Genomic DNA, 26064 nt, shown 5'->3' with positions numbered 1-26064 from the left:
TATCACAGTTTCGAATACACACTATCACATGTAATCCCCACAACTGGGTAAGGTAGAAATCACTACTGTTCCAAACGAAGAAACAGAAGCTTAGAGAGATTCCCCAACGCAAGAGCCAGGACTCAAACGCCTGCTCCAACCCCAACACTTTTGGGTTTGGTTTTATTGCCTTTATTTTTTTAATTGTGGTGAAATTCGCATAACAAAAAATTCACCATTTTAACCATTTTGAAATGAACAATTTGGTGGCATTTAGTACATTCATACTGTGTGCGACCATCACCACTGTCTGGTTTCAGAACATTTTCAGCACCCCAAAAGGAAATCCTGTACCCTTTAAGCAGGGAGACCCCATTCCTTCCTCCCCAGCCCTGGCAGCCACTAATCTGCTTTCTGTCTATATGGACTTGCCTATAGTGGATATTTCATATAAATGGAATCATCTTTTTTGTCTGGCTTCTTTCACTTAGTATAATGTTTTCTAGGTTCATTCAGGCTGCAGCACGTGTCAGAATAATAAAGCTTTTTAAGACAGTAATATTCCATTGCATAGATACACCACATTTTGTTTATCCATTCATTATGGGATGGATATTTGGACTGTTTCCACCTTTAGCTAATATGAATAATGCTGCTATGAATATTCATGTCCAAGTTTTTGTTTGGACAACTGTTTTCGATTCATTTGGGAAACCCCATACTTTTCATCGCTGCACTGCCCTGACTCCAAAATGGAATGGATCCTCGTGACAACAACTTTGCTACACGGTGTCCAAAGAGGCTCAGAAAGTATTTGTTGATGGGACAGTGACAGAAATGACACATTCAGAGAAATGTCCTAAATTCTACCAACTGAACCTTTCTCAATTTCACTACTAATTTCTGAAATTCCCAAATAATTATAGAAGCTATCCCCGATACCAAAGGATCTAACCAGCACTTAAAGTCACCTCATTTTTTAAATTACAAACTCCCCTGTAACTAAATGTTCAAAGCAGGACACCCAAAATGCCAAAACTGTTAAATGTGCATTGGGTTGTACATTAACAATGCATGTCCAGTTTTTGAAAGCAGAGTGTTTTCATGCAGTGTTTCAAGCTAACATCAAAGAGCCTATGGTCAAAAGCAAGAGCGTGAGAAGGCCCTTCTAGAAGTCATTAGGGCCTCCAGTGAAGCAAGAGCTACAGACAGGTGAGGAAGGGAGGTGACAGAAACTGGGAGGGTTTGTTTCTATTACTGGAGAATGGTCCAACGTCTGCGAAGTCATCTATTCCTGTGACTACGCGATGAAATGAAACTGTAGGGGGTCTCGATGCTACAAGGAGGAACTCCTGCAACTTTGCACCATTTTCCTGGTAATGGATTTTATTTTAATTGCATATACCACTGAAGATACTGAAAATAGAAAATAATAGCCAGGCCTTTGTGGGACTAATTCCTGACGTTAGAAACATTACTATTAAAAACTCCATTTATAAAACGTGACGAAAATTACTAAAAGGATGGAACTTTCTTTCATTTTCCCCTTTGGCGAAAAGGCTCATATAAATCAGCCATTCTCTGTGGCTATTCATAAAATCCCTGTGATCAGGGCTTCTGTGGGTATCTGCTTGTGTAAGACGTGAGCTTTGCTGGTATGCAGGACTGTGGGCGTCTGAGCGTGAATCTGTGGGCCAGCTTTCCAAGATGCTGCCCCACGGTCACTGACCGCTATTCTGATTATCCTCACTTCATTTCTCTGCACCTCAGGGTCCTCACCTGTAAAAATAAGGCTAAAGCTTGCTATCTCCCAGTACTGCTGTGAATATTAAGTTAGATAAATTGCCTCTCTTGCCCCCTCCTCCCACCTCCCCTTCCCTGAGTAGCTCCCCACCCTTGTAATGGATCACGCTGATCCCTGTTGAGGTCTTTCAGGTCTGGAGCAACCTCGATGGTCCCTATCAGCACATCAAAAAGCCTCGAGACTTAAAGCAAGAAAGGCTGATCATTTAATCTCTGTCAGGATCTCCTCAATCCCCCAATATATTGATGCCACCAACTGTCCCTACGGACACCAAGTATCAATACTGCCATCAAACCACAGAAACAAAGCTGAGATCTCATGCAGAAATAAATCAGGGTGGAAGGGTCTAGTTGCTAGATGCTGTCACCCGTGCATTGAAGTCTTCTGTTTGCCTCTCTCATGCATGATAAAAATGCCTCAGCAGCTAATTATTTTAACCCACATGCCCAGCCTGCACTGGGAATCAAAATCATGCCAGGTCCATTTTCCCCTGGGCAAGCCTGCAGAACACTCCTACAGAAGAACAGGTGACAAAGAGGATACAGGTTTTCTGAGCAACACAATGGGCAGCTTAGATGAGCTATTCTCTTTCTGTTACTGTATTAACTGTGCTTTATGGAGTCAATAAGTCATCATGGATCAAAGAACATTATTTTCAGCAAAAGTAAAGTTTTGGTCAAAGACTCATGGGCTTTTGGCACCAGTGCCACTCCCTTGGAAGATAAGATGACTGGTGAAGAGGCTAATCATCAAATTCCTGGGCTAAGAGAGAGGCAGGCCTCCAAAACCCATCTCTGCTTTCAGGCTGGACCCTTCAGTAGGAACTCCTTTCAGGGCTGGTTAACAGTATTAGTGCAAGCAGGAATATGCAGGCAGCACCCACAAGGGCAAGGGAACAGCCATCTTTGGACGAACAAGGGTTCTCTTCTTCAGTGGAGGTTTTCTTTTACTCCTGCCTGACTCAGTGCCAAGAAAGCCCCTCAAAGCCAACTTGAGAGACATCTGCTAGACTTTCTCCTGATGCTTAGTGACACCCGGAAATCCTCCTGCCTACACTCAGCTGCAGTGGCCACTGGCTCACAACACTTTCAGACATTTCACCAGAAGCATCAGGCACCCTAGTGCCTGGGGCCATCCCTAGAATTCCATGAGGGCAATCGGTGAGGAATCTGACTCAAACATTGGTCCCTCCTTATTACAACCATGAACACTGCATTCTTCAAGTGTACTGAACCAAGAATACGGTGCTAAGCAAAAAAAAGCTGGAGCTAAAGCTGTGGTCTTTATAATCTCAATTTAAAAGCTTTCTCTCTCTTTTCTAACAAAATTGGGGTCAGGTGGCATAGAGTATAGACGCATTTACATGAGTGGTTATCCCTAGTTAATGGATTATAGGTTAATGAATGGATATTCAGCAATGAACATGGAATATGTTCATAACTGTAAAGTCACCCCTTCTTAAAAAGGAAACTTAGTTACAGATCGCATTGAAAACACTGAAAAGATAATCATTAATTCATCCATTCCAGAACCACTTTCTAAAAATTTACTCTGTTAAAAAACCAGAGTGAAAGGGGGTTAGTATAAAATATAAAATATGAAAGAAAATATAAAGGAAATCCAGTGACTTACAGAAAATTAAAATCCATAGAAGGGCCCATGCAAGTAAACAGTCAGCTGAGCTGAGATTTTACTCTATGAGGAATGTAAAATGCTCAAGTTATGTGATTTAAAAAATAGTACCTATCACGTATGTAGAACTTACAGTCTCCCAGGCACTGTGCTAAATGTTTTACTTGCCTTATCTACTAATATTTTCAATAGTCTCTTAAGTGTTCTACAAATTTTACAAATGATGGAAGTGAAATTATGGAGGTTAAATGACTTTTCTCTAGCCAAACAACAAGTAGTTCAAAGAGTCACTTTTTTTTTTTTTTTTTAAGATTTTTATTTATTTGAGAGAGAGAGAGAGTTCGGCGGGGGGGAGAAGCAGAGGGGAGACCAACAAGCAGACTCCACACTGAGCATGGAGCCCCATGTGGGCTCAAACCCGGGACCCTGAGATCATGAGCTGAGCAGAAATCAGGAGTTGGATTCTTAACCGACTGAGCTACCCAGGTGCCCCAGAAGAGTCACATTTTAAACACAGGTCTGTCCGTCTTTACCAGCTTTATAAATTTTTTTTAAAAGGAACATAAAACATTCAGTAATATAGCAGACAAAAATATTACTTATTTTCATCTTAGTAGCTCATACAGAAAAGAGCCGAGGAGTATAACAAGAGCAGCCGAATGAGAGAGCAAAAAGGAAGGAAAATTGAAGCGAGGTGGAGCAGCACCCAGCCATCAGGTCAAATATCAGGTTCAGTGATCCAGCAACCCCAGTTCTGGGTATGTACCCAAAAGAACGGAAATCAGGATCGTCAAGAGATAGCTACATCCCTTGTTCACTGCAGCACTACTCACAGTAGTCAAGAGGCGGAAGCAACCTATGTGTCCATTGACAGATGAATGGATAAAGAAAATGTGGTCTATACATACAGTGGAATATTGGGCAGCCTTAGAAGGCAGCCCCTGAGTGGCCCAGTCGGTTAAGTGCCTGACTCTTGGTTTCAGCTCAGGTCATGTGTGATCTTAGGGTCGTGGGATCGAGCCCCGCTGGGGCTCCTGCACTCACTGTGGAGTCTGCTCGATTCTCTCTCCCTCTCCCTCTGCCCCTCCCCTGCTTGCTTTGTCTCTCTAAAATAAAAAAAGGAAAAAGAAGGGAATTCTGACATACGCTACAACATGGATGGACCTTGAGGACATTATGCTGAGCGAAACAAGCCAGTCACAAAAGGACAACTACTTCATGATTTTACTCCTGAGAGGTATCTAAAATAGTCAGATCCATAGAATCAAAGAGTAGAATGGTGGTTGCCAAGGGCTGGGGGGGGGAAGGGGGAACAGGGAGTTGCCAATAGAGGGGCATGAAGTTTCCTCCAGCACAATGAACAGGCTCTAGAAAGCCACCGTACAACACTGTACCTAGGTTAACAGTACTGCCTTGTATACTTAAAATTCATTAAGAGGGCAGATCTCATAGTGTGTTCTTATCACAATAAAAATGATTTTTAAAAGGAGGTAACTTCTCTTATCCAGGCCCCTGGATCATTTTTGTTCTACAAAATTATGATAATTGGATGAATCCTTGTGTATCGCTCTGATTCCTAAATCTCCAGTCCACACTGTAGAAGGCACAGCCAACATGGGAAATATTCTTTCAACTTCTACAGCCTGCCTGTGCAGTCAGTGCACAGCTGATATTTGCAGCAGCCAAGGACAAGAGCAACTCCGCAGGTGAACCCTAGCCCCCGGCCACAGGCAGCCGCACTTACGTGTGTCTACTTAGATGAGCTCATCTTGTCTACAGGTGTTCCAAATATATTATACACTGGACTGGGGCAGAGGGTTTAATTAATTCCTTGCTTCATAAATGTCAGCAATAAGAATTAAATATGAAACCCCTGATTCTACTGAGAAACAGTCAAGTCACAGGAAAAGAGACAAGCCTGGGAATGTATGTTCACAGCTCCAGCAGTTGGCTAGCAAACGACCCAGGTCTGAGGACACGGATCTGATCGCTCACTTCCCTTCCCGCTCTAAAACTCGGAGTCTAAGTTCAGTAAGGATGCTAGTAAGACTGGTTTGGTTTTCCATCGTCATCAACACGAAAATTCCACTAGCGTTTCAAAGAGGGTTCAGAGCTTGAAGAGAAGACAAGGTGGACTTCTTTTCAATCTTACCCACGGGATCAAGTTTCTTCCCTATAATCTGAACAGTTTTCCCAAAGGGCCTCATGGTATCAACATATAGAGAGATTTTAAGAGGAGAGAAAGAGGGAAAATGCCTTTCTATCTTGGTCTTACCTAAAGGTGGTTCTCTGCATGAAAAGGAATCAGCGTTTTCAAAAGATTCCATGGGTCTGTTTTCCTAAAGCTGAGGATGAGGGCCACATGCTGTCTGTGAGGTACCCGAAGGAACACAGCTGTCAAACGGTCTGTCCCCACCCATGGTTCTGGGCCACCTCTTTAGCACGCTTGCGTGTGAGCAAAGGAAATATGTGTTATGCACCAGGTTCTCTCTGTTGAAGCAGGGCGCTTCCCCAGTTGGCCCAAATAGATGTGTGGAGTATACACTTAGATCCTCTTTTTGCCATTTATTCTAAAGGAAGATTAGAAACATGTAAATATAGCACTAATTTGCTACCTTGAGAAAGACACTGAAATCCTAAGAAGTTAAAAATAGCTACCATTTATATTCTATGGAAATACCACATACTGTGCCAATTACTTAAAATATTAAATCAGATTCTAACTGCAGTCTGAAAAATCTGCATCATTATTTGCATTTGACGGAAGTGAAAACAGGTTCAGAGAGATGTGCCCCAGGACCACAGAGCTGAGAAGCGAGAAGGTAGGGATTCGAACCCACACCTGATTCATTCCAGAAGCCCTTTCCACCATCCTGAACTGCTTCCAAATCTTAGCAAATCTTTCTGCAGTTCTAGCAACACCGTTATCTTTTACCAAAGACACCCCTCAAAATAGACTCTTGTTGCCATCTCCAGCAACTACCACTGGCATTGGACCCAACACAGTTGGACCTTTAGCATCACAATTCATATGAAAATACCACCGAGAGGTCAAACCTCAAAGCCATCCATTGGTATAGTTGGCCAAGGAGGTGGCTGCCTTCCAACTGATTAGACTAAAAATACTTTGTGATGACTCCAGGGAGGTCTTAAGGAAAGAAATCAATCTTGTCAATAGATAGAATCTGGATAATTTCTAAGTAATCAAGCACCAGCTCATCATTCCTTGTTCTGAACTGATAATATTTCTCCACCTTGTCTGAGTCATCCTTGCACCTTCCATAAAACAGTCTCTCCTTTCACAATATGCCTCCTCAGACAATAGGCACAAAACTCAATGGAAAAAGAAATGATTAAATGAATGTGTATTCTTAAGCTGAACTACAGGAAACTGATGATATCTGACACTTTCTAATTCACACACACACACACACAAAAGCAATTTCAAAGGGTTCAAATGAAACCTTAAGACAGAGGTTTAGCTGCAGGAATAAAAGCCAAAAAGCACAGCTGCTTCTGCAGAGACAGATTTCCCTTGCTCCGTCATGCACCTGTCCGATGAGTAAGTAACCTGGGCTGTTGTGGTGATTCTCAGTGAGGTGGACCCTGGCTCCTCCGCTCTCATTTTCCTGCCATGTTCAGCATATGAGATGGCATGATGATCACTGAATAGTCTCAGGTCTCAGCCCCTCTTCCCACCATTCCATCCACATCCCAGACAGGGGGGGGGGGGGCACAAGAGGGAGCGGGGGAACACAAATCAAGACCTAGAAGTTTGACATCTGTGCCTTCTGCCCTTCCCCCACTGGGCAGAGGCGACTCACGTGGCCACAGCTAGCTGCAAATGAGGTGGGGAAATGCTATCTTTAGCTGGATAGCCACACGTGCAGCAAAAATTAGGGTTTCGTTACCAAAGGAGAAGAGAAGTGACACCAGGTGCAACCTGCCATCTCTGTCACGCAGAGAGAAAGAATGGAAGCTGGTACACAGTGCTGCAGAGTTTCTAGGATGGATCAGATAAAACTTTCTGAGTTGGGCGCCTGGGTGGCTCAGTGAAGCATCTGCCTTTGGCTCAGGTCACGATCTCAGGGTCCTGGGACTGAGCCCCGTGTGGGGCTCCCTGCTCAGTGGAGAGCCTGCTTCTCCCTCTCCATCTGCCCTTCCCCCCCACTCATGTTTTCTCTCTCTCTCTCGCTCACTCTCTCTCTCAAATAAACAAATAAAAACTCTTAAAAAAAAAAAAACAACTTACTGAGTTGGGAGGTTCTGGGAAAAGCATCTGGAAAGATGTAAATGGAGTTTTTCAAAGGAACTGGAATTAAGAGGAGCTCACGTTCCCAAGATACACAAGTTTCTAAGAAGCAGATATAGCTATATCCACAAGTTCACTGACAGCTCAGGGAAAATCTGCCCTTTGTGAGTCTGCGGGAGCACACGCATCCAAGCTCTGCTCTCTGCCCCTATCTGTGAGGCCATGCTTGGTGGCACTTCTTTCTCCTACTCCTCCCGGTGCTCAACTCTAAGGTGAGCTGCAAAGATTTTGTAGGGCGACCATCTAGTAAGAAATGAAATGAATTCAGATATTCAAAAATTCTTTATGATTTTCCCAAACCTGTCTTTCGAGGTGCAAAGACCCCAAATTACCAGTGGAACCTTCTTCAAGGTTCCACAAGATTCTGAACGTTGCATTCTGAGTAGTTTGAGCTATTCAGATAAAACCACCACCTAATCAAAACCAGGTGACTGTCACATAAGTTTTCCCCAGTTTAAGAAAATATAGTATATAAAACCCAAAAGTTAAAAAGAAGGTAACTGAGAGGTACCTGGGTGGCTCAGTCGGTTAAGCGTCTGCCTTTGGCTCAGGTCACGATCTCAGAGTCCTGGGACTGAGCCTCAAGTGTCAGGCTCCCTGCTCAGCGGGGAATCTGCTTCCCCCTTTTCCCTCTGCCCTTCCCCCAGCTCATGCTCTCTCTCTCTCAAATAAATAAATAGAATCTTGGAAAAAAATAAAAAAGGCAACTGAGAGGTCCCAGGAATTAAATATGATGATGCAATGAATGACTCATAAGGGAATGAAACCCTTTCGGGTACTTCTCCCCTACCCTCAGCCACTACATGAGACCTGACATTTTCTCAACCCAACACTGCAAAAGAACTTCCCCAAACTGATGAAAAGAACATTGCTCTGCAAAGTTTTCAGATATTCCGGAAAATGTGAGCTCTCTGGAACAAAACATCCAAACACATATTTAAGTCCCAAACAATACTTAACTGGCTAAGTAATCTCAAGCAAACCACCTCAGCTTTCCCTTTCTGGGTTCCAGGTGCCTCGTCTGCGAACTAGGGACAGTAATAACACCTACTACATGGGTTCGTGAGGCTTAAATTAATTAATATATGCAAATCATTCATAATACTGCCTAACAGAAAGTACCCACTTCTTTTTTTTTTTTTTGCTTGGTTAGTGGATTTTATTGTAATAAATAGTATGTAACATAAAATTTACCATTTGAACCATTTCTTAAGTGTACAAGTTGCTGGCATCCAAGTGCATTCACAGTGTTGTGCAACCATCACCACGACCTATTTCCAGAACTTCTGACCGTCCCAAACAGAAACTCTACACCTATTAAACAGTAAGTCCCCTGCCCCCCACTCTCCTCAGCCGCTGGATGCCTCTACTATAATTTCTCTCTATGAACATGAAAGCCCCCAATTCTTAATGCAAACCAGATAAGCACAAGACACAAGATGTCTTGAGTGCAAATTTTCCGTAATCCTCCATTTCTCTTTTTAGTCGATCAAATGCTAAAGAGGTAAACAAAGCCTGGCTCAGAGAATTCCTGCCCCCACAGTGGAATAAAATGCCTCCTTCACCAGGACAGCGGGGCAAGCTCTGTGGCAGGAAGATAGAAGAGAAGGAAGAGAAGAGCCTCCCCCTCCACAGAGAGGAGAATAAGGGCACACCTTTATTCACCCTTTGGAGTGAGGATAATGTCAAGGGCAAAGAAGAGCTTTGGCTCTCACACCCCACTGAGCGCTCTATATAAAGATCACTTGTCAGCCTGCCCTTCTCACCAAGGCCGGACACAGCAACATCACTGCAGCGACAGTATTCCACCAGGTGAAAGAGACCCTGAAGTTTAAATTCCCCAAGATGCCCTTGATACTCATGTGGTGAATACACTGTTTCTTGGAAGTGCGGCCAGGAAACTCGCCAGATTGGAAAAGAGGCCAGTTACTGTGGCAGTGACCACGTGTCTGGGGATCAGTGCCTAAAGTCAGTCCGGCCAGATGGCAGAGGATCGTATACCACCAGGAGAAACTAAGATGAGGCGGAGTCAGTTGGAGTATGCCACTGGGCCTTGCTTGAGCCCAGAGATGCAGATCATAAGTTATTGAACCACATACACCTGCAGAGAAAGTCACTTGTGGGCCAGAGACACTGCTCCCAGAGGACAGGAGGCAGAGCAGAGCACGCCACAGAACCTTTGCCCACTATTTGCACACAATCTCTGGCCCCACACCCTAACTACACAGACCCCCATCTGTACATTTCCTCTGCTCATGTGAACTGTATTGTGAGTTAAAACCGGTGACCACTCCACCACCTCACTTAAATATTGACAGGTTCTTGAGAGAGAAATGTTCCTATGACTATGTGTAAAATCCTAAAGATAAAACCATTTTTGCATTAAGCAGTACAAGTCCTATGCAGATAGAGCAATGAAGAAACACAACTCCATCGGCAACACTGATGGGGGTGCAAATTTGTATACTGCTTTGAAAAACTATTTGGTAGTATCTCCTAAAGCTAAATGACATCTACCCTGAGGAATCAGTAATTCTACTCCTAGGTATTAACCCAAGAGAAATGAGAGCTCTTGACCACCAAAAGGCACGTACAAGAATGTGCACAGCAGCAGTATTCATAAGAGCCAAATCCTAGAAAAAAACCAAATGACTGTCAACTGGAGGATGTCTACATTGGGGGATATTGTGCAGTATAATGCTATTCATGAATAAAACAGAATGAACTCCTACACATAGCAACATGGATGAATCTTACATATATTATGATGAGTGAAAAAAGTAAAACTCAAAAAGTACACACAGTATGATTCCATTTATACAAATAGAAAGACCAGGGGCACCTGGATGGCTCAGTCGGTTAAGCATCTGCCTTCGGCTCAGGTCATGATCTCGGGGTCCTGGGATCAAGCCCCTGCTTCTCCCTCTGCCCCTTCCCCACCCCCGCTCATGGGCACGCATGCTCTATCTCTCAAATAAATAAAATCTTCAAAAAAATAAATAAAGACCAGGTGAAACCAACCTACAGGAGTAGAGTCAGAATAGCAGCTCCCTAGTAAGAGGAAGTGAGAAGAGAGAAGTATTAACTTGGAAGAAGCATGAAGGAGTCTAGGGTCTAGAAATGCTCTTTACTTCATCTCTGTGGCAGTAACACACATTTTATTTTACATATATATGTAAAATTTTACCAAGCTGTACAGCTAAGATTTTTGCAACTAAATACATGCATGCCATACCTTATTCTAAAAGTTCCCTTAAAAACCACACATGCACACACACACACACACACACACATACTTACGTACAAATAGTCTTTCTATTTCAACTTGAGGAATCAGTGTCTTTAGTGATGACAGGAGAGTCAGCAGAGTTACTATGTTACCCCAAAGAGGTTGCTCTATACACATGCTGAAAGGGTCTTCTCTAATGTCCTCTGGGGATCAGTGTAGACTTCTTTCTGGTCACTTTCAATAAAGATTCCCTCTTCATTTACCTGGGCCACCTCTATATATATATCACTAGCTGCTGTGGGATGGACAACTAGAAAACAGTAGGCTACAGTGACTCGAAGACCGAATTAATTTAAGAAATTTTATTAGCCCTGAAATACTAGATCAAAATAATTATTTTAAACATGTGTATAAGGAACGTGGAGTTGTGGTGGGCATGTGCCACACTTACATGTTGAAACAAACACAGTAATTGGGCTAATCTTTTTCTTTTTAGCATACTGATTTTATTTATTATTATTATTATTACTATTATTATTACTATTGAAATATAGTTGACCTAGCTCCTACTTTATCAGTAATTACATTAAATGTAAATGAAATAAACACTACAATTAAAAGGCAGAGATCAACAGAATGGATAAAAAATAACAAACTACATACTGTCTGCAAGAGACACAATTTAGATTCAAAGAAATAAATAGGTCGAAAAGTGCAAGAATGGAAAAGATATGCCATGCAAACAGTAACCAAAAGAGAGCTGGAGTGTTTATATTATTGGACAAAACAGACTTTAAGAAAAATACTGTTATTAAACACAAAGAAGAATAATTTATAGTGACAAAATGGTCAATTCATGAAGATACAACAAATAGAAATATTTATGCACCTAATGAAAGTACACCAAAATAAATGAAGCAAAACTGACAGAATTGAAGAGAAGAACACAGAATTCAAAAATAATAGTTGAAGACTCCAATACTTATTTTCAATAATGGATAGAATAACTAGACAGAAAACCAATAAGAAAATAAAAGATTTCAACACCACTACAAACTGAGGAGTCCTAACACACATCTATAGAATATTTCATTCAATAACAGTAGACTACAATTCTTCTCAAGTGGATATGGAACATCCTCCAGGATAGATGATAAGTTAGACGATAAAACAAGCCTCAATAAATTTATTTTTTCTAGCTTTATCGAGATACAATTAGGTATGTAACATTGCATAAGCTTAAGGTGTGCAACCTAATAATTTGATAGATGTATATAGTGCAAAATGATTACAAGTTAACATCCATCATCTCACAAAGTTACAGATTTTTTTCTTGTGATGAGAACTTTTAAGATCTACCTTCTTAGCAACTTTCAAATATACAATATAGTATTGTAACTATCATTGCCGCAATACATTACATCCCATAACTTCTTTACCTTAAAACTGGAAGTTTGTACCTTTTGACCATCTTCACCCAAACCCACCCTCAACAAATTTAAAAGAACTGAAATCACATACAATATATTATCCAACTATGACTGAATGAAAGTAGTAACTAATAAGAAAGGAAATTTAGAAAATTAAAAAACATGTGGAAATAAAACAACACACTCCAATATATCAAAGAAATGTATCAAAGATATATTTCAAACAATATATTTCAAAGATATATTTCAAACAATATATTTCAAAAATATATCAAACAATATATCAAAGAAAATCATAAGGGAAATTGGATATACTTTGAGATAAATGAAAATGAAAACAACCTACCAACATGTATGGGATGCAGGTAAATTTCTTAATGAGAAATTTAGAACTGTAAGCACCTATATTAAAAAGATGTCAAATCAATGACCTAACATTCCACGTTAAACTAAACACAAACTAAACCCACAGCAAAAAGAAGGAAGGAAAAAATAAAGATTGGAGTGGAAATAAATGGAATAGAGAATAAAAAGAACAGAGAAGATCAATGAAACCAAAGTTGGTTCTTTGGAGAGATTAACAAAATCGACCAGCCTTTAGCTAGACTAGCCAAGAAATAAAGGGAGAAAACTGAAACTACTAAAACCAGGAATGAAACAGCTGACTTTTCAACCAATCTTACAAACACAAAAAGGAATACTACCACATAAAAAAATACTATGAACACCTGTATGCCAACAAACTAGATAAACCAGATGAAATGGAAAATTCCTAGAAAGACACAAACTACCGAAACTGACTTAAAAGGAACTAGAGAATCTGCACAGAGGTAAAACAAAGAGATTTTTATTAGCAATCAAAAACCTTACCAAAAATTTTTAAAAAATGAAGCTTAGATTGCTTCATGGTGAATTCTACAAATATTAAAAGAATTAATGCCAATCCTTCACAAACTCTTCCAAAAAAAAAAAACAGAAGGAGAGGGGCCACTTCCCTAGTCATTCTTTGAAACCATTATTACTCAGATACAAAAACTAGACAAAGACATCATAACAATACTATAAAACAATATCCATTAAGAATATAGACACATAAATCCTAAACAGAATATTTTTAAAAAATTAAATTTGGAATCAAATGGTCTAGTCCCTAGCAAATAGAGCTTCTTCCACAGGAGACTAAAATCATCCTCCGAGTTTTGACCACACTCTCTACTAGGCACTTAAGCAATCTCATTACTATAAGCTCCATGATAAAACAGATGAAATCAATGCAATTATAAATAAATCTCTCAAACTCACCTTATCTTCTCTGTCACTGACCAAAAATATGCTGCAGGTTGTTGAGGTATTTCCACTTTTTGTGATTCATGCACTAACTAGCATGGCTCCAAAATTATACTGTGTGTGTGGTTTTTGGTTTTGTTTTTTCTTTAGAGAATCAGATTATGCAGAATCCAACCGTCCACGCTATACAACATTCCTGACAAGGAAGACATTTGTCCTTTGATGAAACATTTCCATTATTTCAAACTGAATGGTATCTTTGAAATTTAAGTATAAGGTTAGTTTTTAAGTATCCCATAACGGTACTGCTTTTCACGTTTCTCTCTTCACTACACTGGAGATAAATTTATAGCCACTGTGTGGTAGGCTTACTTGCCATATTAGAACCCTGGAAGGGACCTAGGAGATCATATGTCACCATAAAATCTCACCCAAACTCCTTTCTCTAAAGCAATGTGCTTTGCAAACCTCATTGAACCTTTGAATTACCAGAGGAACTTATTAAAAATGCATATTCCCAAGTCTTAAGAGATCATGGTAAGTTTGTAACTAGGCCCAGGAATCTACATTTTAACTCACCCCTTCCCCCAGATATTCCTGACTATACTTGGAGAAAACATTGGGCTAGAAGTACTTGATTTCTAGATTTATTCTCTACACTGAACAGGAGCAATTAGAGAGCGATACAGGTTCCCAGGAAAGCCCTCTCCTGTCCTAACCCACAGTTTAAGAATGCTAGCGGTCTCCACAGCCACATGCATTTCCTTGGGGGGGCGGGGAGTCTGGACATCATTTCCTAGAGACGCAGAGAAGAACCCACTGAACAGAGAGCAGGCAGGAAACTGATATTTTTCTACAGAAATACATAGGTTAAAGGGGCAAGATTTCTTGTAACAGATGTCTCAAACATTGAGGAATTACAGGGTGTGTGAAAGGTATCATACTGTTCTAGGCTGTGCTACCACAAAATGGGAGATCCTTGCAAGGCTTAGACTATCTATGCTATTCAACCGTTAGCAACCATTACTACATAGAGGAAGAGAAAGTCCGCTACAAAATGATTCTCTTCCAAATTTGATTCCTTCCAAGCTGCAAATCACCTCCAACAGATCATTCCTTAATTCAAGACCACTGCCAGCAAAATTATCAAGTCAATGCCCACAAGAAAGTCCACTTGGTACTGCCTTAACCATGTGTGTTCTCCCCGTCCTTCCTCCCTCTGTCTCTGTCTCTCATTAAATGTTGGGTATCCACATGCAATCAAATTTCTTGATCAAACCCTTTGTTCAAAAGACAAACTAGTCTTTGTAGATGTGTGCCATTTGAGGGCTTTCATTTTTATTTTGAATTTCTGATGGTTTGGGATAAGAGACCCTACAAGTTCATGAAAGCAGATGGGATTGGGGTTTACTGCTATTGTACAAAAGGATCTTTGGATGACTATGTATGATCTCAGTATGTATGTATAGTTCAGAGGGCAAGTCAGCTCTGAACCAGTGTCTTGCCTCTGTGTCAAGGAGGAACTTCACCCCACAAGAACCCTTCAACATGTAAGGGTAAAAATCTGAGCACACAAAATTGGGATTGCTACTACAACAGGACGATAATAATTAGGGTCCACTTTGCCTCGCTGAGTATGCAAATGGTAGAAGAGGATCATTTATAAGGCCAATGTTAAGAGTTGATTCTGATATCTATATTCCACACCTCTTATTTCTGTCTCCACAGCTCTTATTCCATATTTGTATGGAATGCTTCCCAACTCCCGTAATCATTAAACCTTTACCCTTACCCTATTCCTCTTGCCTGAATACTGCAACACATCCTTCCAATCTTGGCTTAACATCTACCTTCTTTGGGTAGGTGTGTCCAACCCCCCTCTCTCTAGGTGTGTTCTCTACTTATACAAAAAATTTTTTTTCTCCCCACAGAATTTTTAATTATGATTTTTCATTACTGACCATGTAGTTATCATTATGTTTATAGGTTTATCTCTCTACCAACTCCTGCTGGTCAATATGCTCAACCAGGATGGCTTCGTGGATTCTATATTACAAGTATCTAGCAAGTGTCTCTCTCACAGTAGATTCTTAATAAATGACTCTACAAGAATTAATGAATTCTACCAGATGGACTTCACAATAGAATACGTAACTTCTAGAGTAAGTAAGTTTAGCCTTTACTCAGTATTAGGTGCTATAACAAGAGTACATTTATGCATAGGCCCATGTGTATTTTATTAAATTATTGTAGGTACTTTTAAGTAAAAAAAAAAAAAGTATGGCATAGATAAATTCTGGTTCTTCCCATGTATGAACTAAACTTTCAACTAAATAACTACATGAGAATAAGATGGTGGGTCTCTGATTTTTTTGTACTTCTGTCTTAAGTTGCTTCAGGGTAATCAAAATTGATACATGCCTATAGCATAGCAAATATTTCAAAACTAAGATCTTACCCATGGCTTTATCCAACATCATTCCTAGGAAGAGATTCGCTCAATATGTATTCAAGAAATGTATCTACTTAAGTACTACACTTAAACTTAGATTTCAAATCAATAAGAATGAAGTTACAGCATTTCTATATTAAAAGTTGGCCCGTGGATATGTTCTCAAGAAATTGTGATTATGATTACTTTAATTTTGCATAATGCTGTGTATATAGTCTTATTATATTCTTTCATGGGTAAATTTTTGAGCTCTGTGATGATGGCATTTTCATTATGTAAATGTTAGCCATTATTGAGATTATTTGGGAAATTTTATCTGCAACATAAGAAATCTTTACATGTGCTATTCCCTTCACAGAAACCAACAGGCCCTTATTTCCTTAGAAGTTCTATTCAGATGGCCCCTAGAAATGGTTAAAAAAAATTAAAATTGTGTTTGAACAGTAAGGTGAATTATCAGACTTTAAAAAGCCAGAACAGTCGGGGTGCCTGACTGGCCCAGTCAGTGGAGCATGCAATTCTTGATCTTGGGATTGTGAATTCAAGCCCCATGTTGGCTGTAGAGATTACTTAGAAATGAAATCTTAAAAAAAAAAAGGCCAAAACAGTTTGAAACTTAATCATAGATACACACACACACACGTACACAAGCCCATCCGCCCGTTCCTGAATGGACTGAAGTGACCCAAAAGAAAGTCAACATATAGGAAAAGATGCTAGAGATCCTCGAGGGTAGTATTTTCATACTGTAGTCTGAGATCCATTTGGTATGCTCCCACAAGAATTTTCTTAGAAATGGAATAGAGTGTAGTGGATAAAATGGATAATCAGTGTTTGATGATATCAAATCTTTCCTAACTTAGGAACCCTGGCATCATGGGAAATCTTGGGACAGGGGAGCTTTGTGTGTGTACGTGCAGATGTATTTGGAAATGATAAACCCATGGATAAAGACCGCATACAGTTGGAGCTCAGGCATGCTGCAGCACAGAGTGACCATAGTTGAGGATAACCTAGAGAGAAAGGCTTCCTGCCCCTGCCTGTACTATGGGAGCCAATAGTGAGGGTACTGCGTTCCTTGATCCCTACAGTGCTCCCCACAGGACAAGAATGACACGTGAATGCTAGACACCGTTTTGGGACCATTTTCCATAAGGCCAGAGTAAAAACCACTGGCTCCTTTAGAGAGAGGGAACGCCTTATAGGGTTGCTGAACTTATCATAATACAGGAACCCCAAAGGGAAGTAAGAGATTCTTACCATACATTGGATGGGGTGTTGAAATCATTTACTTTGAATATTCAAAGAAACGGTACCTCGTTTTATATCCCAAGTAAATTGGGCCATATTATTTGTATTGTATTGTATTGTATTGTATTGAAATACAAGTATTTCAGGTATTTTAAGTTGTATTGGTCCACAGACAAAGTTGACTTCTAGAAGAGTATGACTTATGAATCTCATATATAAATACACCATGCATACAATATGCTATCCTGTAAAGGAGAATGGTAATTTCACTAGTGTTAAAATCTGAGTTTTGATTCCCTACTGTATTGATTCCTGGGCATTTAAGTATTTTTTTTTAAATGAAAGAAGGAAGCCTTCCTCTATCAAGAATATTTTTGTGTCACTTTTAATTTGGAAGTTTTTAATACACCGAGAGAAAATGATCTTAGTAGAAGGGAAGGCATAAACTTGTACAATGTAAAAGCAGGCAACAAGAAAGTCTTCAGGGGCACCTGGGTGGCTCAGTCAGTTAAGCATCTGCCTTCGGCTCAGGTCATGATACCTTTGGATCAAGTCCTGCATCAGGCTCTCTGCTCAAAGGGGAGTCTACTTCTGCCTCTGCCCCTCCCCCCGGCTTGTGCACGCTCTCTCTCTCTCAAACAAATAAAATCTTAAAAAAAAAAAAAAAAAAAGTCTTCAGATGACCTTGAAAGAGGAAACCCTGGATTGCCTCAGCAACTCTGTCTTCAAAGTGTCTTCAGATGTAAATGTGGTCATAAAAGATACTCTTCTATGGACGGGGCCCTGGGTCCCATGGAAAGACTCTCCTGGACACAGCAAGGTCTTCCTTCTCCTATTCTATTTATATACAACATACATGACATAAATACACACATGCACACAGCACATGCACACAGAAACACCATCCACATGTTTCTCTTTGAGCACAAACCTAACTGCAGGCATCAGCAAGGCAATAATTTTCTTTTTAAAGACCCACAAGCGTCACATAATTAGGTATATGGGAGGAAACAACATTGTTTTTCTTGCTATATCACACAATCAACATTGGGTTGAAACATGACTCTACCAATATCTGACTGTTTGACTTATAAAAATGACAAGTCAGCTCAGTTCAACCTAATATTGTTTCATTTCTTACCATGTACAGAACCTGTAAGAATAATTTATTCGATGTACTACCTTTACAAAATGACACAGAAAATGACACAAAATAATAATTCACAGAAGACAGAGAAAGAATAATGTGGAAGGATGCTTTGCAGGGGTGCGATATAAACAAGCAAGAACACAGAAAGTCAAATCGATGCATCGTCAGCGAATACGTACAATTCACAAGACATCTAGTCCGTGTCCCAAGCATACTCAAGTTAGTTAGGAAGATATAATACATGAAAAAAATTGCATCTAAGGTTTATGTAGTTTTCACTTGGGACAGATGAACTGGCACAAAGAATATCAAACTGGACACTTCCTTAGAATTTAAATAGTCTACAGCACCTGGGGGGCACAGGCAATTAAATGGCTGACTCTTGGTTTTGACTCAGGTCGTGATATTGGGATCATGAGACTGAGCCCCAAGTCCAACTCTGCACTCAGCCCAAAGTCTGCTTAAGATTCTCTCTCCTTCTCCCGCTGCCCACCCCCACCCCCACACATACACACTCTCTCTAAAATAAATAAAAAATCTTTTTAAAAAATTCCCTTATTAAAACAAAACACAAGCAAAGAAACAAATGCCTAAAGAGATTCATATTGTAACATATCAAAAGTTTCTTTGCTCACAAGAGTCATGTTAAAAAAACATTTAAATGTTTCCAAATGCTTCGAGTTCTCCACCAATTTAAATTCTGCACAGAAGTCAAGGATGGTTAAGACCAAATAAATGCCACTGGATTTCACAGAAGGAAGAAGATGGACAAAAATATAAATTATAGAGGGATTAAATATTTAGTAAAATGGTTTATGGATAAATAGATAGACTGTGTTAATTTCCATCTCCACCCAAAACCCAACTAAAATTATAGTAAAGAAATAAAGAAGGTATGAACATACAATGACAAACACAGGGGAGGCATCTTTAGTGGATCGGAGTTTAATACATGTTAATACATTTTAAGGAAGCAGAAATAAGGATGCAAGAATGGAAACAACTCAGGAAAACAGAGAAAGGTTTAAAAAATTAAATTAAATTTAAAAAAAAAAAAAGTACCTGTACAGAGCAACCAGTGAAAAAGCAGCCAATTCTCACTGCACAGTCACACACACAAACACACTCAGGCTTAGACCCCAATGCAACTAAGTACTGCATGGGTGAGGATGAAGCATAACATTGATGAAAGAGGACTATTTGAAAGCCTGGGAATATAGAATAGACGAACCTTCAAGTCCCTTCCTTGACCCCAACACTGACAAGGAAAGACAAAGGATAACAGTTATATAGCAAGCCTATAAAGAATATCATCCCAGATTACAGCAGAAGGGCAGAGGCCCCCAAAGGGGATACAGGGGGGTCCTTCGGGTGAAGAAAACAGAACAATTACATTATCTTATATAGTGAGCCTTTGATAATAATATTGATAGACACTGAAAGATCTGATGAGGTAAGAACAAATAATTCTAAATAGTTCATAGAAAAATAAGCAAATAATGAAGAGCAATTATGAATTCCAGGAAAAACAGAAAGCTGAATGAAAAACTTAATCCTCAGGTAAAACTTTATAAAAATCTGAAACTTTCAGTTTATCCAATGACACCATTAAGAAAGCAAAAAGACAAATCACTTTCTGAAAGAAAGTATTTGCAAAATGTCTATTTTACAAGATTCATATCCTGAATATTTAAATAAGTTCTTCAATAATAAAATGACAAGGAACCCAAATAAAAAACATAGGCAAAAGACTTTAACGGAGTTCACAAAAGAAGGTATCAAAGTTACCAGTTAGTACATGGAAAGATGCTTATTAAGGAAAGGCCAGTAAAGGAATTTAAATTAAAGGAATTCTAAAAGACAAAAAAAAAAAAAAAAAAACAGGAGAAGCATGAGGGATGATGGGGTATCTGGTATGACAGAAATGTTCCATAACTTGATCTGGGTGATAACTATGCAGATATGCAAAACATATAAAAAGTCACAAAGTGGAATACTTAAGACTTTTATAATTTATCCAATAAAAATTATACTTTAATTTTTAAAAATATAATCCTCAGCTTACGGTTTTTGCTGTAATATATGACTAGAGGATGTAGAAGTAAAGAGATGAACGTAAGACAGCTAAATCTTTACCTAGCTTCACCAAATATGAAAAGACGGATCAATAAGTAGTTATATAAACATATTTTACAGAGATGTTGTGGTTAGTAATAGCTACCTCTGAGGAAACAAGACTAGAGGTTGACAGCAGGGGACAGGGGCCTGCTACTTTTTATAACAAGCCCTTTACATTACATTATTTTATTATATTTGATTTTTTAAACTGCATATGTTAATTTGGTAGGAAATTTTTAAACAAATGTTAAATTATAAATTATTAAATATAGGATTATTTATATAAACATGGGACAGATAACGCCTTTTAAGTATACCTCAGTGGATACTTGGTTTTAAGATTTTATTTATTTATTTGGGGGGGGGGCAAAGGGAGAGGAGAGGGACAAGCAGACTCCCCGCTGAGCGTGGAGCCACAGTGGGGCTCAGTCCCACCACCCTGAGATCATGACCTGAGCCACAGTCAGAGGCTTAACTGACTGAGCTAACCAGACACCCTCGGTGGATACTTTTTATTTTATCAGAGCAGCATTCATTCCCCCTCTATACTCTGAGTTTCCTTCCTTCACCAGCAGTCCAGGGGGAACTTCTCCATCCCAGCTTCAGTAGTAGTTTATGATTCAGGCCCAAGCCAACCCATGGTCCTGGTCCTTGGCCAGAGAGATTTTTTTTCCTCCCAGAGAGAAGCACAAGGCCCAGGGTAGGCCAATAAGAACTATACTGAGTTCTCTGTAAATGTTGAAGGAAAAAGATGCTCTTGTCTAGAGCTGCTGATGGCCATCTTGCCACCAAGGGAGAAAAACTTGCCCAAAATGAAGCTGACAGAATGAACAGCAGAGATGAAGGCATGTGAGCCCTAATGTCTGTGGTTAAACCCCAAGTTCCAACAGGTCAGAGGTTTGTCTACCCCAGACTTTTCCATTAATTATAAGAGGCAGTATCATGTAATGGGAAAACACTGGAATGCTTGGGTTCAAACTTCACCCCTGTTACTAACTGTGCAGCCTTGGGCATGTCACTTAATGCCTTCCTCATCTTTAAAATGGGATCGTAATAGTACCTACCTCATAGAATCAAATGAGTTAATATATATAATACACATATGCATATATTTATATATGCACATAGGTCTAAGAACATTTATAGTTTAATACAAATATATATATTTACATGTTAAAAATCTCATTTAGAATTATATGTGCAAGAGCCATATTTTTAATTTTAGTAATTATATTCCTCTTTATCCTTAAACCAGTTTGAATTGAGTTTTCTGGTATTTACAAGTGGCAGGGCCCCGATTAATTCAACACCCAAGAGAGAAGCCACACAAAGCCAACTGATAGATTTAAGCAGATATACATAAAACATAGACATAATATAAACATAAACATTCTCTATGGCAGGAAAAAAAATCATCCAAATATTAAAAAGTAAATAGAAGAGGAAGAAACTGTATTTGTAACCTTTAGAATACTTTTTGCCCTTACACAGAACAGGGAGAAGTTACACAAAACGGGCAAAAATATAAACACACAATTTATAAATGGAAAAAAAAAAAAGGAATATAAAATGTTTGGTTTTTAATAATCAAACAAATGAAATAAGTAGGAACTAATTTTTTTCCAATGACATAGCTAAAGACCATTTTAAATTTTATTACCCAGTGTTGGCAAGTGTTTCATGTACCCCTGGCGAGAATGTTAATGGATACAACCATTCTGAAAGGCAATCTAGCTATAATAAAAATAAACATACCTTTGACAAATACTTCTAGGAATTTATCTAAGGAAATACTTCAGGGTGTATGCAAACATTTTCCCTACTATGTGCAACCATTTTCCCTACAAGTTTTCACGTGGATTTGTATTTATATACAGAAACACTGGAAACTGAATGTTCAAAATTAGGAGATTCATTAAAATCCATGCATTCCAATACTGTTCGGTCATTTAAATTGCTGACGGAAAATATGTACATATTCAAGAATGTTCATGATTATTAACAATCATGTAACATGATTATTATGAAATTAACAGGTTACAAAACTAAAGGCACGAGCCTGTTTTTGTTGTATTAATATATATATGTACATATGGGAAAACATTCACTAGAATACCCATCAAATGATAGTGAAATTTCTGGGTAGTAGAATTATGATTGTCCTAATTTATTACTAGTTTTTTTTTTCTTGCTTATATATTGTTCCCTCTTTCTCCACTGAACCTTCACAGACCTTCAGTAAGAACCAAATGTATTTTAAATTCATTTAAAAAACTATAAGACCCCTCTGAGAATAGCTTCAGTCATGAATTTGGAGCTAAAATGCATGCAGCTGTTAGGTGTAGCACAGATGACGAGAAAGTCATGGGAGGAGAGTCTCTTTTGAGAAAATTTGGTTGTAAAAATGAGCCGAGGTCTCAAGAACACATGTGGCATACAGATATTGCGAAAAAGCATCTGTGCATCAGAGAAGAGGAACCGTCCAAAGATATAAACAGAAGGAATCACTGGGGGAGATGTCTAATGCCTGCAACAGCAACTGTCTGCAGTTTCCACTCTCCAGGAGCTTCTACTATTTAGCTCCAGTAACTTGGCTGGGCTACCTCACCTGAATTCCCACATGCCCTTTCCTTGTGCTGCACAGGCTCAGGAAAGGGGCAGAAGGTATCCACCGGTAGAACCCATATTCTCAGCCTTTCAGTGTCTTAAGCCCCTAAACGTACTGCAGCAGGCACTCTCCATCAGCAACTCTCCCCAGGGAAGAAAATAGGAGACGTGAAGCCTTATGCAAGCCTCCCTTAGACCTCCACTCCCATGGAAAAGTAACCACCATTCTCAACTGCAATGGTAATATACACCTGACCTTAGTAATGACAAAGTGAGTTTTCAACAATTCATAAGGGCTTGAACGCTCTGTAAGACAGATTACATTTTCTTTTCATTTATTTTTGGCATATTGACAGCTGGTGACCTAGATTAAGAAATAATTTAATATGTGAAAAGGCAGACTATATCACTAAATTCCTTCACAGATGGGAAGTGGATTCAATAAATAGCTTCAGACCAAAGATTCAAGTAATTACCTGGAAGTGGAGGGGGTGGGAGGAATACCTACAAGTGGGTAAAAGGAAAAATGGAAAAATGATGACAACACCTGGCAGGGAAGCCGGAGGATCCTAGCTACTTTCTAGACCAGTAAGCAGGGACTGGAAGAGGGCAGGAAGCCATGCTAATTCAGCCGCTGAAGGAGTGGCAAGAGGAGGTTCACGTTAGTTGAGGATGAGCTTGGGTAGATATTAAAAGAAATACAATCCTCTTACTGCATCGAGAGGGTGCATGTGGGGAGGGAGGGACTGGAGGCAGCCACAGAGCCTCTGGACCTGGGGATCTTCCGTAAAAGGATCAGTGCCCCCTTCTGCTCAGTTCCTCGAGCTCGGTGGGAACTGGGGAGCAGCCTGAGCCAGGGTCAGAAGAGGGAAATTCTCTGTCGTTTTGAGCAACGCGGCAAATCTGACTTCCAGTAAAAGAGGAAAACACTAAATACCCAGAATCCCAGAGACGGAAAATACTGCCACATGAAAGAGAATACAGTTCAGCGGATACAAACCATGGGGCTCAATGAGCCGGTGTTCATTTTCAAGTACAATGCTTAAGCTACAATATGAATGTCCTTTCACTGGAGACACAAATGAAGACCTCAGTGCTGGCAAGGTTTTGATGACAAGCAGCCGTCAGGTGAGCCCAAAGTCTGGTACAAGACCTCAGCTGCTCAAGGCTGTGCTTGGTGTAAACCTGGGGTGCATCTGTGCCCAGCTCTGGGGCAGAAAAATAAACCGAGGTGCCAATTTGCTAGGGAGCTTGTAAAACACTAGGAAACCCAACCTGTACGTGCAATACGGATCTTTTTTTAATGCAATAAAACGCCCTCCTTTGTGCAGAAATGTGCATAGAAGAACTGTTAGGTTCGGGTCATATTTATTTTTGACCTTCCAGAGGACACAGGCGTCAAAAGGAACACACACTGAGAGAGACCCGAAAAAAGAGAACAGAAAAAGAAAAGAAGTGTGTCTCTAGATCTCGATTTTTGAACTCCAGGATTCACTCGACAGCACTATATTAAAGCCATTGGTTTTCCGTGATGAGCCCTATCGATCCCTCCAGGTTTTGAGAGTAGCTTCTGCGCTACCCCAGTCGTTTCTGCGGCACTCAGGTCCCCAGGAAACCCCCCCGGAGGGAGGACCGCTGCCGCAATCTCCCGAACCTGCGGGCCAGCGGGGAGCGGGCGCCGCGGGCAGGCAGATGCGCTGGTCTCCGGGGCAGGCAGCCGGCGAGCCGCCGCACCTGCCACCGCTCGCGCCCGCGCCCGCACCCGCCCGGGAGAGCGGGGAGTGCGCGGAGAGCGGCCGGCCGTGCGGAGGGCGAGAGCGCGGGGAGACTCGGGCGGACCGCGCGCCCCGGCGCTCCCGCCTCCCCGTCCGCGGCCGCCTCGCCGCAGTCGCCGCGGCGCCGGGCAAGGCGTCCCCGCGCCCCCGGCCCCGGCCCGGCCTCGGCCGCTCCCGCAGCCCGCTCGGCCCTCGCCGCCGCGTCCCCGCCACCTGCCTCGCCGCCCGCCGCCCGCCCTGACCTTTTCTTGCGCGCGGTTGAGTCGCTTCTGCACGTTCTTGGCGAAGATGCCCGTCTTGATGTCGGCCATGGCTGCGGGTCCCGGAGGCTGCGAGGAGCGGAGCGGGCGGCGGGCCGGCGGCGGCGAGGACTAGCTGGAGAGGAGGAGGAGGTGGAGGAAGAGCGGGCGAGGAGGAGGAGGAGGAGGAGGAGCAGGAGCAGGAGCAGGAGGAGCGGGAGGGGCGGCGAGGAACGGCGGAGGAGCGCCAGGAGGGGTGAGGGAGGGGCGCAGCGCCGGGACCGGCTTAAAGCGACAGAGCGGAGGCGGGACGCGCGGGGCCTGGCGGCGGAACGGGGCGGGGCGGCGAGAAAAAGAGAGGGAAGGATCCAGAAGTCAAAATCCCCAGGGAGTGCCCACAGTGGTGGAAGAGAAGGTTGGGACGAGAAAGGGGGCGACGCCAAGCAGCAGTCCCAGGGCCCCGAGGCGGCCCCGGGGTTCTTTCAGGGGGGAGTTTGTATAGGGGGAGCTGAGAGCGGCCCCATTCTTTCCAGCCAAAAAAAAGAGTCAGGGGATGAGAGGGGGTGGGAATGGGAAAGCCAGTAATGGAGGTGCTCTGACGTGGGGGCGGGGGGGGGGGGGCCTCGGCCAGAGAGTGCACCCCTCCCCATCTGTGTGTTCCAGAAAGCCGGGCTTAGGGCCTGCCCACAGGAGGCTCACAGCCCAAGGAGGAAAGCAGGCTGGGAAACCAAGTCAGTTCAGGGGTTAGAGCTGCAGTAAAGAGGGAACCAATGCGCACACTTGCTCAAACTTTAAAACG

The 26064-nt window shown here is 41.2% G+C and overlaps 1 protein-coding gene across 2 annotated transcripts in view; it reads right to left on the bottom strand.

Moving 5' to 3' along the window:
- AMPH (amphiphysin) overlaps positions 1-25553 on the bottom strand; it is a 212003-nt gene extending 186450 nt beyond the window's left edge. For both annotated transcript variants that reach the window (XM_057304272.1, XM_057304273.1), the window contains exon 1: positions 25269-25553. In XM_057304272.1, the coding sequence (XP_057160255.1) occupies positions 25269-25337 (69 nt within the window). In that variant the 5' untranslated portion in view covers positions 25338-25553. The remainder of the gene's footprint in view (positions 1-25268) is intronic.
- Positions 25554-26064: the final 511 nt, after the last annotated feature.

Source organism: Ursus arctos, unplaced genomic scaffold (genome assembly GCF_023065955.2).
Source record: "Ursus arctos isolate Adak ecotype North America unplaced genomic scaffold, UrsArc2.0 scaffold_3, whole genome shotgun sequence".
Classification (NCBI taxonomy): Eukaryota; Metazoa; Chordata; class Mammalia; order Carnivora; family Ursidae; genus Ursus; species Ursus arctos.
The sequence above is the reverse complement of the archived record's forward strand: the minus strand, read 5'-3'. Positions and strand labels throughout refer to the sequence as shown.